The sequence below is a fragment of the Thunnus maccoyii genome, chromosome 18 (genome assembly GCF_910596095.1).
Source record: "Thunnus maccoyii chromosome 18, fThuMac1.1, whole genome shotgun sequence".
Lineage (NCBI taxonomy): Eukaryota > Metazoa > Chordata > Actinopteri > Scombriformes > Scombridae > Thunnus > Thunnus maccoyii.
The window spans coordinates 1,625,078-1,640,848 of NC_056550.1; the positions used below are offsets into that span (position 1 = coordinate 1,625,078).

At 39.0% G+C, this 15,771-nt stretch overlaps 1 protein-coding gene across 1 annotated transcript in view; it reads right to left on the bottom strand.

Annotated features, from left to right (window-relative positions):
• The window catches only part of trpm4a (transient receptor potential cation channel, subfamily M, member 4a), a 38,982-nt gene that overhangs the window by 15,659 nt on the left and 7,552 nt on the right, over window positions 1-15,771 (bottom strand). Inside the window, exons 2-9 of the mRNA XM_042394134.1 lie at window positions 14,656-14,717; window positions 14,118-14,295; window positions 9,142-9,322; window positions 8,245-8,414; window positions 4,221-4,398; window positions 3,259-3,323; window positions 1,345-1,584; window positions 878-980 (exon numbers count right to left, since the gene is read on the bottom strand). Of these exons, the coding sequence (XP_042250068.1) occupies window positions 878-980; window positions 1,345-1,584; window positions 3,259-3,323; window positions 4,221-4,398; window positions 8,245-8,414; window positions 9,142-9,322; window positions 14,118-14,295; window positions 14,656-14,717 (1,177 nt within the window). The remainder of the gene's footprint in view (window positions 1-877; window positions 981-1,344; window positions 1,585-3,258; window positions 3,324-4,220; window positions 4,399-8,244; window positions 8,415-9,141; window positions 9,323-14,117; window positions 14,296-14,655; window positions 14,718-15,771) is intronic.

Genomic DNA, 15,771 nt, shown 5'->3' on the forward strand with positions numbered 1-15,771 from the left:
AACAGCTCTTCTCAGAGTTTCAAATTACATCTTGATGTATGGTGAACAGGAGAAAGCTCTGCTCTGGTACTGTTGGATCTCATTGCAGCTTTTTACACTGTGGACCACAGTATCCTGATCAGCACACAGTGGGTGGTTCACTTCCCACCTCTCTGACAGGAGTTTCTTGGTAGCTGTTCGTAACTACTGTATACGTCCCCATCTGAAACTCTGTATTATGGTGTGCCCAGAGGTTCCGTTCTGAGTCCTATTCTGTTCGCCTTGTATATACTTCCCCCAGATAATAAGTCATCTTAAAAGTATCTCCTATCACTGCTGTGGAGATGATATTCAATTATACATCTTGTTTAATCCTCAACATGCAAACAAGCAAACTTATTTATTTTACATAACTTTATAAAAACTGGATGGCAGATCATTTCCTAAAGCTTGATGCCGACAAAACAGTAGAGAAATATTGCAAAACTCCCATTGTGCCCATTGTGTGTCAAGATGACATGGAGATGATTATTCTTGCTTTCGTTTCTCCTATCTTGACTATTATAAATTCCTCCTCACTTGACTTAACAAAACATTCTAGGATTGCTTACAAGTGGAGCAAAATGTTGCTGCTAAGTTATTGAGCAGGTCATAACAAAGGTCTCACATGACACCAATCTCAATTTTTTTTGACACCTTTAAAAAGCAGCTCAAGACCCACATATTAAGACTTGCCTTTGTGTCATTTTTTAGTCAATTACAGTATATTTTTGTGTTTTTAATCTCTATTTTTCTTATTGTCTGTATTTTATGTCTATATGTCTTATTTTTGTTTTTATTGTGAATCACTTTGTGATGTTCTACTTTTTAAAGGTGCTGTATAAATAAATGTACTTACCTCTAACAAGGGTTTTCAGGAGAACTGTATCAAAATCATCAAGACCCTCCTGTTCCTCATGGAAAACAGTGATGAGCTCTCTGTTCTGATAAATACTCAGAGTCTGCACACACAGAGGCAGTGAAAGGAAATGAACAAATCAACATTTCATTTTATACATCACAAACATTTACATAACCACACAGACTCTGGGCAGATAAAAACAAAAAGTATGTTCTGCAGATTAGAAAAGTGTGTGAGGCAGTCAGGTTTCATCTTATACATTTCTCCCACAAACAATTTTAGATGACTCCTCATTAGAGCATTACAGCACACCAAGATTCCTCTTAAAAATAAAGTTTAAAATGCAGATTTAGAGTGGTGACAACTGCAGACTTCAACTGTAACACTAACAACACACTTTGCTATCCTACATGCAAATACAGAAACGTGCAATCACAGAGTCACACATGTGCTATCTGACTCACACTGTCCACCAGTTTCTCCAGCTCAGCTTCAGCTGGGAAGTGTTTCCGGATCTTTTCGCGAACTCTGTCGCGTAGCTCTGTGCTGAGACTCTCAGCAGCCTCCCCCTCTGCTGAAGGAGAGGTGGGACTGATGGAAACAGGGGAGAGATTACCCAGCAGCTCACTGATAAGGTCTGCAGCTGGACCAGTACCAGCAAGAACCAGCCAGGGTGTAGCTTTCCTTAGAGAGGCATCTAATCTCTAAAGCAGAGAATATATAAACACAGAATAAATGACATGAGTTTATCAGTGAGATGGACATCTTTCTTTTTAAAGAGCTCAGATATAACTGACAAAACACACAACTGAGCTACACAGTCAGAAACTCAACTGCGTATGACATCATACAGTATAACAAACTGTAAAATATCATAAAGGAATTTAGTCGAATCACCTAATATTTTGTCATGAACTTTACTTAAACTTAAAGTCAATTCAACCTAAAAAGTTTTTATTTCAATACCATTTGAGAACGCATATTTATAAATTCTTCGGACTTGAAGTCTTTTGACTTGAAATGATGAGTTGAATGAATTTACTGCTGTGAGTTCACTCAATTCATCAAATTAAGTTTCTAAAGAAACATGATCAGCATTTCAGCAAATTTTGCAGCACTTTTAAGAGTTAAAACTCTCCAGAGATCTTTCTTTTTTGTAGTTTAAAGAAAAACAGACAATCTAACTTTCATCACGCAAACCATGATGAATTCATTCATGATTGAATTCAGTCACTACCCTCCATACACTACAAAGATAATAAGGTCACTGAGAGCAGCTTTGTATGTTATCTTTGTACTGACTCTACGGAGCAACAGTAAAGCAGCAAGTTCTTAGTGTCAAATGAATAATTAAGAAAATGTAAATGAAAACCAAATGTAATCTGAATTAGATTTATAATTTCAAACAACTACCTGACTAATTCAATAAATTAACAGATCTAAATCCACCGAATGAAACAAGACGTTCATACAGCATGTAATATTTAGTCAGGATAACTTTTTTGTGGCGTTAGAAGAACTATTTTTATTTGTTGACTAAGCCTAAAATTTTAAGGCAGCCCTTTTGAAACAACATGTACAGTGCATGAAATATGAGACACCGCTTAATCATCAGTGGAAATATTTCTTAGATTGATCTCAAAATTATGGAAAAAAAGTCCCCTACATGGTGCAGAAGAAGTATAAATTTGTAATTCATTTGATTTTGAGATCATGTCCAACGTTGAAGAAAAAAGTCAGACTTTCTCCTTAATCAATGACATTGATTGAATGACATTTTGTATTTGGGTCTTTTTTCACAATGCAAACATTTTCATTTCAGAATTCCTTTTCTCTGAATTTCAACACTTATCTCAGTTTTCCATGTGGTCTTTCTTAACCCTCTTGCATAGAATACCACTAGATTGTACAATTACTCTACCTTTTGCTCCCTTTTTTGGTTTAGTTTCTGTTTGCATGTTTTTGTTAACCAAAATGAACTGAAACCAACACCAAGCTCAGTGCACAAGAAGAGGACCATGACAGCCCAACCACCCAGTCAAGTGAGTCAACACTGCAGGGAACAAGTGGAGCAACTGCATAAAGCAACCTTGATGCTGATGCAGTCAAGCGTCCTGTGTCCTATTAGCAGCAGGTAGGGTAACCCTAACCCTAACCCTAACCCCTAACCCTAACCCCATAAGGGTTAGTGGTAATCAAATCCCCTAAACCTAACAACACAACATTTTACCAGTACTACCTGTACAGTGGTAACATGTATATTTTTATTAAATCCGTAAATCTATTATGGTGTGTGTGTGTGTGTGTGTGTGTGTGTGTGTGTGTGTGTGTGTGTGTGTGTGTGTGTGTGGAGTGAATGTATTGGACAGTTTCCTCACCTCAAGCATATTGGCGTCTCCTGAGATGAGCATGCACAGCACTGGGATTTCAATACTGCCACTACCTGTTGGCCCAAGATAACAAGTTAGAAGAAGAAGACACCTCTACAGAGACATTGCATTAAGCAAAGACAATATTAGAAACACTTCCTCATAATATCCCACAACCTCTCCAAAAAGTGTACTACATTTCTTATGAGTTGAAATTACTAATTGGTTTTTGAAACTGCTCAGCTTTCATCCAATTCCCAGCATCTTGTTTTGGCCTTTATTTATCCAGGGTAGGTTTACTGGGGACAAGACAGGAACACTGTGCTCTACATTCACACAGTGCATGCATAATTTTTATCACTAGCCCCTTTCAGACATACACTTCACTCTGTTGATTCTCTGGCAACTCAAACATGTCATGTTTGAAAAAGATCCTGAGTCCTGTAAAATCCAGCAAAATACTTTATGTAAGTAGAATATAGGTGAACTGAGAGCTAAAACATAACTTTTATATTGTAGGGGCTTGGGTGCAGTTGTTACTGAGTAATATAGGGATATATCCACTGTTCAATAAATTATTCTATTAATGAAGAAAATGATTGGTGCTTAGACAGAATTACTGAGGCAATAGAGGGCCTCCTCTCAAAACTGAGAGACCTTTTCTTCCTTCATTACTGCCCAGCTCAGCACTGTTCATTGTGTAGTGCAACTACTGTGGTGAGAAAAGGAAGCAAATTTTGGAGCTTAACTTTGGATCTTGTCTGCCAGATGACAACTGTGCAAGCAATGTGGCTCTATTTGTAATGGTTCTGTCATGTTTGAACTGATTGAACATGGAACATTTTCCAAAGTTAGACTTACATGCACATGCCATGGCCATTACTTTAGTACTTGTAACACTGCCGGATGACCCAGCTATGATTCATGTTTGAAAGGAGCTGTTGTTTACACACTATATGTCTCTGTCTCACCCCAAATGCCAGTGCGCTGATGGGAAATGTAATCCTCCAGATTAGCACGAAAGGCTGTCTCTCCTCCTCGGCGGCCTATACTCCCATCATCCACCAGGAGGAAAGCCTGGCAGTTCTTGTCCAGGCAGCAGGAGTCACGTGATGTGTTCTGGACGTAGTACCGAGCAGGGAAGCTCCCCTACAAACAAAAAACAGAGACAACAAGAAATGTGAGTGAGTTGTAGGATTCATTCAGGGATAAAATCTATTCTGCCACACCTCTGCTCATCTGATCAGTGCCACTAATATTATATGACACTTTGACCTAGCAGGCAAATCCTGTTTTATGAGTATCTGGGCCCCACTCTTTGTACATAGATAACCAAGTTATCTAGATTAGAATGTTGACAATTTGACATGAGTTTGGATTTTTGGGTTTTTCGAAAGCTGTCTCAATATCCATCTGGAGCTGTTGTCAGAGCAACAATTCCTTAAGCCCAAAACTGCTAAAATGCAGCTTATTGACAGTTAGCTGGATCATGACTAAGTTTTAGGGTGAACCACAAACATGAACTCATTTTCAGATACAAATGTCTCGTGTTCTTTTTTATGATTAAAAGAGAATTGATATAATTATGATTTTAGATGAGAACATGCAGGTTATTTATAAATCATTAGGATCTATTGATATAATTATATCAATTTGATTTTTGTAAGAAAAAGTTGGAATGAAAGTAGTCATGTGCACATCCACAAAACCTCAGTGGGGTGGGTGCTGGATACAAAAAACAGTTAAACTTGATACAAGGAGTACCCGCCACACACTGAATGGGAGAGAGCTCTCTGACAAGGAGCTCTGATTCAGTGTGCAGGTTCTCCTTGTATCTAGTGTAATAAAAAGTAACCTTTACTTATACATGATAAAATATACAACTAAATGAAAGTTTGTGCACTAAGAAGGAATCAATCCAAGTTTAGTTTGAGATACTCTGAGCAAAAAAAGGTGACATAAACTCACCTAAAAGATTCAAGACCAATGAAGCCAGGCCATATGACATTTAATTTGACATTTGACAACTAAAACATATTAACTGATTAACTGCAGGACTCACTTTGCTTAAACATGTTTAGGCAGTTAAAGCTGCTCTTTGAGTAGAGTTTCTTGTAAGGTTTAATTTTCATAGCAGGCTTATGATTATCACTCAGCAGTCCTTGACACCTCTAATGAGGAGAACCTCATCAATCATTCACCCAACATCACTGGCAGTCTGGCCACATTCACTGGTTATATCAAAATGTTTAACAGTGATGACAGTTTGGAAACAGTAGAAACATTGTGGAGCACAATGTAGAACATAATGGCAGCGATGCAGGAACACACAGAAAATTAGACTTATGTCCATTAATCTATTACCCCAAGTGCATGCTGGGAAGGTTCCCAACAACAAGGTTCCCCCATCCCAACTCTTTACTCATTTTGCCTTTGTTACTAAGATAACTTCATCCAGGATGAACAAATCAGTCCTCAAACTGCCTTCAAAGAACTACATTAGCTGGATGAGAATTTATTTTAGTCTGATATTATTCTGTGATATTTAGCCTGCATTAGTCAAACTACATTTGAAGAACAGGACCCTGGAAGCCATTCTATATCACAATGCAAATGAAATGCCAGTGCACTTCATAATTGTACATGCTCAATGTTCTGTGGAGGTAAAACACTGAAAGGGATGACACAGCAAAAGACAGATCAAACGGGATTGTATTGATGATAGTGAAAGACAGAACAGGAGTATAAATAAAAGCAGACAGTTTCATCCTGTTGTTGACAGTATAGCACCTCTTTCTGCCAGAGCTGAAACTTAAGCTGAATTAAGAACTTCAGGTAAAACATAGTGAAATAAAGTTTTGTTTTGGGCTCTGCTGTGCAGCTGGGAACCTCTTACTAGCCAACCACAGCCACCATCAGTGTGCTTTGTTTTAGTTTCTTGTTCATTTACTGTAAGTTTACAATTACACATACTCTACTGCATCCACACATCCACTCAACACTACTGGTTGAAGTGACTTCTGGTGGAAGCTGACAGGGTGTTGCAGCGTTTGCTTCCAGAGATGATGCTCCACTTACTCTCCTGTCCACATTACTATATCCTCTCTCTGCTGTCACTTACACATCATTACTGCCAAAATCTCCAATGTATCAAGTCGGTTTCATCTATAACTGAGTTCTTGACGTATTTTCTTAAAATGTGATTTAATTTTTCTTGATTCTTGTGCAACAATCTGCCTTATTCTTTCTAGGAAATTCTTGTAACAAGTAAATTCAGACTTAATTATAATCATTATCATTTTTTATTCTGACATTTTATTCAGTCCTTCCATTTCCCAACAAATCATCTGCACTGAAAAAACAACACAGTTCCTTTTTAATGCAAAGCTAATCCTGAACAAAATTTGCAGAATACAAAAAAAAAGAATAATATTTATCTTTTAAACCAGAGTATAATAGTTTTAGTTACTCCTTCAAAGCGAAAGAGATATGAAGTCTCTTTTATAAACTAATTAAATACATTATGAGAATATTTTCTCATTTCTAACCCATTTCTTAAAATTGTGAAAGTTTTCAGGTTAATGACAATCACTTTAACTGATTAATCTTCTATTTTTATTCTGGAATTGGATACAGTACCTTACCTGTACTGAACAGATTCTCAAGAAGCATGTGAACCCCTAATTTGGTAATGGGGTATTCTGGTATACCACTGAGTTACAGTAGCATGGGTCCAGTTATATAGCATACCTCCTTGCTTCCCTTACATGAGACTTAAAGGATGAGGGAAAGATGCTCCAGCATTGCTTTGAAGAGATGGTAATTCCTCATAACACACAGCTGTACCAGTTGTTACTGAGTTTTGGGTTGTTGACTTAATCTGATCAAGCTCTGTCTCAGATCTACACTCGTATTTGTCATTCTCATAAGACATGGCAGATGTGAAAACCTATTAATACTGTACCAAAATATTTATTACACAGGATGTGCACAATACATCCAAAAAACAATCAAACCTGTACAGAATTTGCTATGTGATATAACATCTTCATCCATCAGTGTTCAAATTGGCATAGTTGCACTAAAATTTAAATAGTAATTTAAAACGATCATTGACAATGGACTGTTACTGCTCATATTACAACCATGTTGTGATTGTAACATAGCTGCAGATCAGAAAGGTATTTTGGCACTAAATCATTCAGTGCTTTATAAACCAACAGCAGTATTTTAATATAAATTCTTTGACAAACAGGAAGCTAGTGTAAAGATCTCAGAACTGGAGTGTTATGATCCACACTCCTGGTCTTAGTGAGGACTCTGAATCAGCAGCAGCTGTCTGATTGACTTTTTAGAGTGACCTGTACCATTACAGTAGTCGAGAGTATTGAAGATAAATTCGTGGACAAGTTTTTCAAAATCCTGCTGAGACATTAGTCCTTTAATTCTTAACATATTTTAAAGATGATAGTAGGCTAGCATTGTAATTTTCTTAATGTGGGTGTTGAATTTCAGTTCTGAGTCCATAACTACATCAAGATTTCTGGCTTGGTTTTTGGTTTTTAACATTACCGATTGAAGCTGAGCAATGACTTTTAAGTGCTCTTCCTTGGCTCCAAAAACTATTACTTCAGTTTTATCTTTGTTTAACTGAAGAAAATTTTGGCACATTCAATCATTAATTTGTTCAATGCACTTACTCTGCACTTGTATTGGACCACAGTCTTGGATGTGTAAAATTTGTAAATTTGTTTGTCGTCTGCATAATTATAGTAACATAATTTGTTGCAATCTGAGCAATTGGGAGCATGTAGATGTTGAACAGAAGAGGTCCCAGAATGGAGCCTTGGGGAACTCCATGTCATTTTTGTCCTTTGAGATGTGTAATTACCTCTAGACACAAACTAGTCCCTGTCCTTTAAGTAGGATTCAAGCCAGTTTAGTACTGTGTAAATAAGTCTCACCCAGTCATGATTTGCATATTATGATAAGTACCTGTGCATTGACAAGCCGCTGCCTGTTGTGCACTAGGCCCCAGGGTGCCAGTCCCACAGCAATAACTTTCTTCTGGGAGAGAGCTGGAGCTGCAGCCCCATGATCCCTCACTGCCTCACCCACACAGCGGGCCACACCCTCTCGCAGACCCCCCGTTAAGATCCAGGCCCCTGGGAAAGAGTAGGGAGAAAAGCAGTGAGGTGGCACACATAACCACAAGGTGAGCTTTTCAGCATATACTGTATACATTGAGCATGTGCAGGTTAAACCCGTGGTGGTCACTTAAGTCAGAAAGATTTATCTTCTAGATACCATGAATGCCTGTAACAAAACTAGCAGATGAGATATATCACTGAATAGGTGAAACTCTGACCTGTTGGTGTGCGAGAAAAAAGTCAGTAGGCTTCATCATCTACAAACCATGAATGCCTGTACCAAATTTTGTATCTAGAAGATGTGGATATTTCACTGGATAAGTGGCTGGCTTGCTTTCCTCCAGAGTTTACACATATTCTAGGTATGGTCTCAGATTGGATATTGAACCAACACATACACAACTAAAACATGTGAAGCCCTGATTATTTACTTTATGTAGTTATGTTAAATAAATGGAGGGACTGCCTCTAACAGTATGCCATTTTAGTTTGAATTTAATATGTGTAACATGTGACAAAAGGAAGTTGAACCAACTGACCAATACAATAAGACATACTCATATAAACAACACAAAGGAACATGTACTCCACAGCTGACACCAATGTTTTCAAAATGCAGTACTGTCATGTTTACAGATAGACTGGTTTTGACATCATAAAAACAATATTTTCATATGCATTTGCATTATATGTTCTCTTGTTGTTGTCTCTATTGATTTTAATGGTAAGCATGGGTTCTTACCTGTGCTCTGTGCAGCCTTAACCAGCCCATTTCTCAGAACATCTCTCACCCATGTTTTGATCTTCTCATTACCTTCACCCCCCACCACTGACACCACCAAGTTGGGTGAGGGCAGGCCCCAGTGAGCTGTCATCAGGGTGTAGATAATCTGAGGTGATGTGTCACATGACAGCCGCAGAAACTAGACAGGACAAAGAGAGGATGGCAGATAACCAGAAAAAGGAATTCATCTATCAAATCAATTTTTCCATTTAATTAAACAAGGATGAAATACATCAAGACATTTCAACATCATTCATACTGTTTGTCTCACCTACCTGCGAACTAAACTTTGAGTATAGTTCAATCAAAATAATGCTTCTCTCCTTTTTTCCACCATCAACAATACCACTCAACAATATGATGAGTTTGCTCAGTTCTTTTATGACAAAGTTTCATTTATCAGAAACAATCTCTGGTATATTCTGTCCTTGACCCCAGTGCATGATAAAAATTCATCCAGCAGCTTAATTCTCCCACCTACTCCCTTGACTCCATTCCCTCCAAACCATTTAAGTCTGCTCTTCCTTGTCTTGCACATGACACATTGAATATTGTTAATGTCTCTTTGCTTATTGGGACTTTCCGTACTTCCCTCAAGCAGGCAGTTATCATGCCATTACTGAAGAAAAAGAGTCTACATCCATGCGTAATTAGTAATTACAGACCAATTTCAAACCTTTCTTTCATCAGTAAAATATTGGAAAAAGCTGCATACAAGCAATTGGACAATAATCTTTTACTCAACTAGTGCAGTGCCTATTCAAATCGTGCCTGTTCGGAATGGGCCAATTTCTCAATACCTAGAGACAACAGTGCCCGTCCCCTAAACACCTCTCATGCAGACTATTGGTAGACACTACAATTTACCGACTGTGGAGCCTTTACAACCTTGTCTATAAAATATTTAAGAAAGTTATTGCAGTCACTGTTTGAGAAGACTGGCAGGTTAGGGTTGCTGGGAGAGACAATACAGTTTACAGTGTCAAACTGGACTTTAGGGTTTCTCTTGTTAGAAGAAATTAGATTAGAAATGTAAGAAGATCTCTCAGCCTTCACCATATTGTTAAGGGTACCCACGAGTTCTCTGAGATGCAGTCTGTGTACTTCAAGCTTAATGGTTTCCCACAAGCACTCTGTCTTTCGACATTTGTGCCTTAATGTCCGGATGGTTTCATTTATCTATGGGGATAGAGTTTTGGAGATCTTTCTAAGTTTTAGATTTTCCAATTTATCCAACACTGAGGAGCAATGAGTGTTAAATGATTGGATTAAAGTATCCACATTTCCAGCCTTTAAAACAATAATGCTGCCAAACACCATAGAAAAACTGACAGCTACAGCCTATTTATGATACGGGTGTGTCTCATATGGCAAGAAGGCTGAGACTCCAATGCAAAGCAAATGTCAAATAAAATACATTTATTGTCACTGACACATCCCAAATTCAACATCTATACTATACATATGTGTAAAAACAAGGTCCAGGGTGTGCCCACCTGTGTGTGTAGAGCCAGATACGTGTTGCTTAAACTTGAAGGACTCAGTGAAATTAAGAAATTCAGAGGCAGCATTACATGTAATGGTATCGCTATGAAGATTAAAACCCCCAACCATTAGGACCTTGTCTAGCTTTATAATAGGTGATGAAAAATCTGCAAAATCTGATAAAAAGGATCCAATGGGGCCTGGTTGTCAGTAAATTAAAACACAATAGATAGGATTTAGCTGACCGACTCTGGACATTTGCAATTCAGTAGTAGTAGTACTCTGAGCTGACATCATAGACAGAGATGGAGGTTCTGGGGGTGGAGTGTGGAATGTAAACAGTTGGTCACGTGGAGAGGACTGTACAGTGTGCTGCAAATTAGCCGCTAGCATTCTGCTACCCAGCCTGTTGGGGTGGACTCCATCAGTTTTGAAGAGGGGAGAACAATTCCAGAACAGATTAAAAGTGTCAATAAAACCTATTATGAGCTCTAAAGGCGGACTGGAGCCAGGTGTGGAGGCTGAGGAATCTGCTGAAATGCCCTGCTCCAGGGGCCACTGTGGCAATTGGACCAGATATAAAAACAGACTTTCCACAACTACTTAAAAAGTTGAAAAAAAGAGATTGATCAAATCCTTTTTGGTCAGCTGAGACTACTGACGAGCAGTATCATTTGACCCCACATGGACTATAATTTGTTGTATAATTTGTTTGGTGGAGAACGGGAGTGAGCACAGCAACCATGGGAGCTTATCCAGGATGTCAGGGACTGTTGCTCTGGTAAAGCAGTGTGTCGCTGCGTTGAAGAAACTGATGTTCCTTATTATGTCCCCTACTAATAATGTGGTTGGGGGAAGATGACGGTTGTGGGCTTTCACGGCAGGAGAGTGCAGGATTGCACCTTGTGTTGAAGTCACCAACTGAGGATGGGGTGTCCAAATCGGTGAGTCTTGTGGCAAGGCAATGACATCAGACCTGAGAGAGAACGTCTCCGCTGGCCCAGGGCAAGGGGGACCACCAGAGCGGCTGGCCATGGCCTCTTTCAACATCTTTATCTTGCGACAGGGAGAGGAGGTCGTTCCCTGAGATGGTGGCCGTTGATTTGACTTCAAAGAGGAATGGCAAGCCACCTTAACACTGCTAGCAACTGGTGGAAAAGAAGCTGTAGTGTCACCAGTCACAGCTTTCGGAGAGGGTCCAGATCAGGGCTGGTCAGAGCCACAGGAACATCAGCAGGATGAACCAGAGTGTTGTCCAACAGGATCGTATAGTGGTTGGAGAGACTTAGGCGGGGTGGCAAGGCAGCCCTGTCCGAGTGTCTCTTGCAGCCGTCGGTCACCACCTCAGCCCAGTATGAGCGATGGTTTGGCATGAAGCAGGAGAAAAGCCACGGACAAGTGGAGGGGTCCCACAGAACAGTGTCTTGGATGGCTGCACTGAGATCAGTGATCCATTTGGACTGCCCAGTAGCCACATCCATGAAGCTAGACAGAAGGGATTCCTTCTTCTGCAGTTCATCAGAAAGCCATTGAATAGTCTCCTTAAGGTCAGCAATCTTTTTGTTTGCTTCTTGGAGTAGCACACTGTCCTCACAGGGCAAAGGTGGCATGATTGTAAAATCCAAGAATAAAATAGCTTAAAACACTCAATAAAATGGACACCAGCTAGCCTAGCTGCCAGGCTAAAAACAAAACCTGGGTAAACTAGTGGCAGTTGAGAGTCGGCAGTCAGATCGTGCAGTTAAAAATCCAGGCATCCAATGATTAAAAACCTTATACCGGGTTAAACCATGTAAACAAGACGGCAAAGTTCTAAAAACTGTAACATAAACCTCTGGCTTAAAACTGGTTAAAATGTCAATTTATGATGGAACTTCTGTCCACGTCGATGCATGCGCAATTTACTCCACATCAGGCATCAATAGTATTTATGATGTGTACCAGGTCAGGTTTTAAAAGTAATCATGGCAGCCCTGATCAGAGTAATCAATGACCTTAAGTTTAACAGTGATTCAAAAATAATCTCAATTTTATCTTTGCTTGATCTCACTGCTGCATTTGATACTACTGATACTGATATTTTAATCAAGAGACTTTAAGATTCTGTTGGTCTATCAGACACCGCTCTCAACTGTTCACTTCCTACTGGAGTCATTCTTGATGCTGATGTTAATTTTGAAAGTCATGCCAGTAACATAGCAAGACAGCTGTCTATCACCTAAAGAATATATCTAAAGTTAGAAGGTTCATATCTCAAGCAGATTCTGAAAAACTGGTCCATGCATTTATCTCCAGCAGATTGAACTATAATGCTCTTTTCACTGGTGTGGGGATCCTGCACCATTTTTGTGGGGCATTTAGATTAAATTTGGCCATCAGAAATCACTAATAATTATCAGAAATAATTCATAATTCTATTAAATAATATGATTTAATTTACATTAAATCCACCTCATGGCACCATCCTTAAAGAAGGGAAAAGATAGCCAATTCACTGATTCAGTCTCATAAAATGTACTAAGCTATCAATTCGAAACTTTGATTAATAATTAACTTAATAACTACAACCAAAATTACCATATCAATAGCTAGTAAAGGTTGAAGGGTTTTGGGAGTTCTTGCAGAGTAGAGGTTGACAGTATTTACTTTTGTACAACATTAATTAGACAGCATGTCTATTAAAAAGCATTTTTAAAAGATAGCAATGGTAAAACACAATAGGTAATCTGACTAAATGTACTTAACTAAAGAGCAAAAGGAGATAAAACGCAATATATGATCTTGACTAGTGACCATATACAGTTGTGTGTGTGTGTGTGTGTGTGTGTGTGTATGTGTGTGTGTGTGTGTGTGTGTGTGTGTGTGTGTGTGTGTGTGTTGAAATTGTTGTATTTTTTTTAATTTTCAAACTCTATTTTAAAATTATTTTATCATGTCAATTGATTACTGATGTTAAGCACCTTGAACTCCCACTGTGTATGTTGTTGTATATGTATATTTAAATAAATAAATGTATATTTTACCATTTATCATTTTTTATGATGATTGTGTGTGTGTGTGAAAAAGTCTGTTTCAGTGAGTGTCATGTGACCTGCAATCCAGACTGTCACCACAACACAAAGTTGCCTGCCAGCCCAGCACTGTTCCTGATCACAGCTATTATCACAGTGTGATGTCGTTGCAGTCGAACTTTGTTACATGCTGCACACACAAGGAGGATACAGCAACCTTTAGCAGCACAAGCAGGGCTATTAGGGTATTATTCCTTAAAGGGTGGGTTCACCATCTTGACTTTGTTTAAAATGTTATGTTGGTCTTCTTTGATGTTCAGGGTGGACCACTCTTCTGGTATACTGGTATATCTGTGTGTGTGTGTGTGTGTGTGTGTGTGTGTGTGTGTGTGTGTGTGTGTGTGTGTGTGTGTGTGTGTGTTCAGCAATGCTACTCACATGGCTGTGTCTGCGTCCTGCACCAGCAAATTCCAGCTCTCCAAAGGCGTCGGTGGGATACTCTGAAGAGTGTTGCTTGCTGTCCCACTGGCTGACAATAGCTGCTCCAAAGTAATCCCCAGTCGCCACAGAATCATGTACCTCCCGCACACCACCACACTGGCACAACGCTCCATTACTGACACACCACACACAAGCAAACACACCCACACACACCAATTATTCTGTGGTTGTTCATCTCTCAAATGCCCTATGCCATTTCAAAAGTAGACTTGATGCAGTTTTTACAGTAAGCTCTTCACTGGTTCATAGTTGGCCATATCAACTGTTTCTCCTAATAATTATGTTCATTTGAAACGTCAAGTACATTTTGGGCTACAATAATCACAAAAAGTGTTGGCCATGGGGTAAATTTGGATTAGGGTCCGGCCCTTTTCAGAAAAACTTTACAGAATCACATCACTAAAATACAAATTCTTTATGACCTTTACTTCATGAAGCCAATATTTTTGTACTTTAGACAGAGAAGGTTGATTACCTCAAAGAGTCTTCAACAAAAGTGGTGCACACTCGCTTATTGATGATCTTTGGGATCCAGCTCTGTGGGCAGGAAAACTATGTGTTAGAAAATGAATTGTGTATTTCAGCTGGAAGTGAAATGTCTTCCTGTAAAGTCCCCTTAACCCACACTGCAAAAATGAAACAACACATGTAGAGACATCTTATCTTATTTGTCTTCGTGCTCTGCTGAGTTGCTCTGAATATAAAGAAGGCTTGAGGGGGAAACAAGTCCTTATAGTCTTTACCCACTGTCACAGTGAATGAGAAGCAGAACCAGACAGAAATCCACTTATACTAATACTAATACATATACCAATACATATACAGTATTTTACCTAATGGTATGTTTGCATTACTGATATATTTACTTCTTTAATCTACACACCAAATTCCATATGCATTATCTGGAAACAGAAACAACAGTTTCTCATATGAGTCTGGGCCATAAAAACGAAACCACCTGTTTCTACTTGACTTTATTGTTATGTAACTGATACTCTCTGGCTACCCTGGGGCTGTGGGTCTACTCCTTGGAATTGGGCGTCTTCTAGAGAGAAAGAAACCAGGTTACTGGGAAAAAAAACAGGTTATGCAGGAACGCTGCATCCTGATTCTCCTACACAACTGTTTTTACAAGTGTCTTACAGTGATTGTCAACTGCTCAAACCATCTAAATATTCTTCTAACATGTTCTTTCTAACAAATTAAGTAGCATTGATAACATTCCAACATGCCTGCAGAGCTTCTGCATTCTGTGAGGCTTCGTTCATTCTGTTGGAGGAATGAAAGGATCTGAGATATATCTTACAAGCATGATGTCTTATGTCCCTTATCATTACTTGTACTATTGCCTGCCAGCACTATGTTGCATAATTGTCCCTCTCAGGTATCAGTAGAAAACACAAAGTGTGGTGAGTGAAGAACAGTGATGACAATAAAGGTTTACATACATATCCAGACTATTACAAGGTGTCTGAAGTTTGCAGAACCTGCTGCAAGATAAACAAATGAACGATGGATTAGTTGAGTGTCCCTAAGTTGCAAGAGACACAGGGATTCCCCCAGTCTTCCGGAGGAGACTCATCCAGTATGG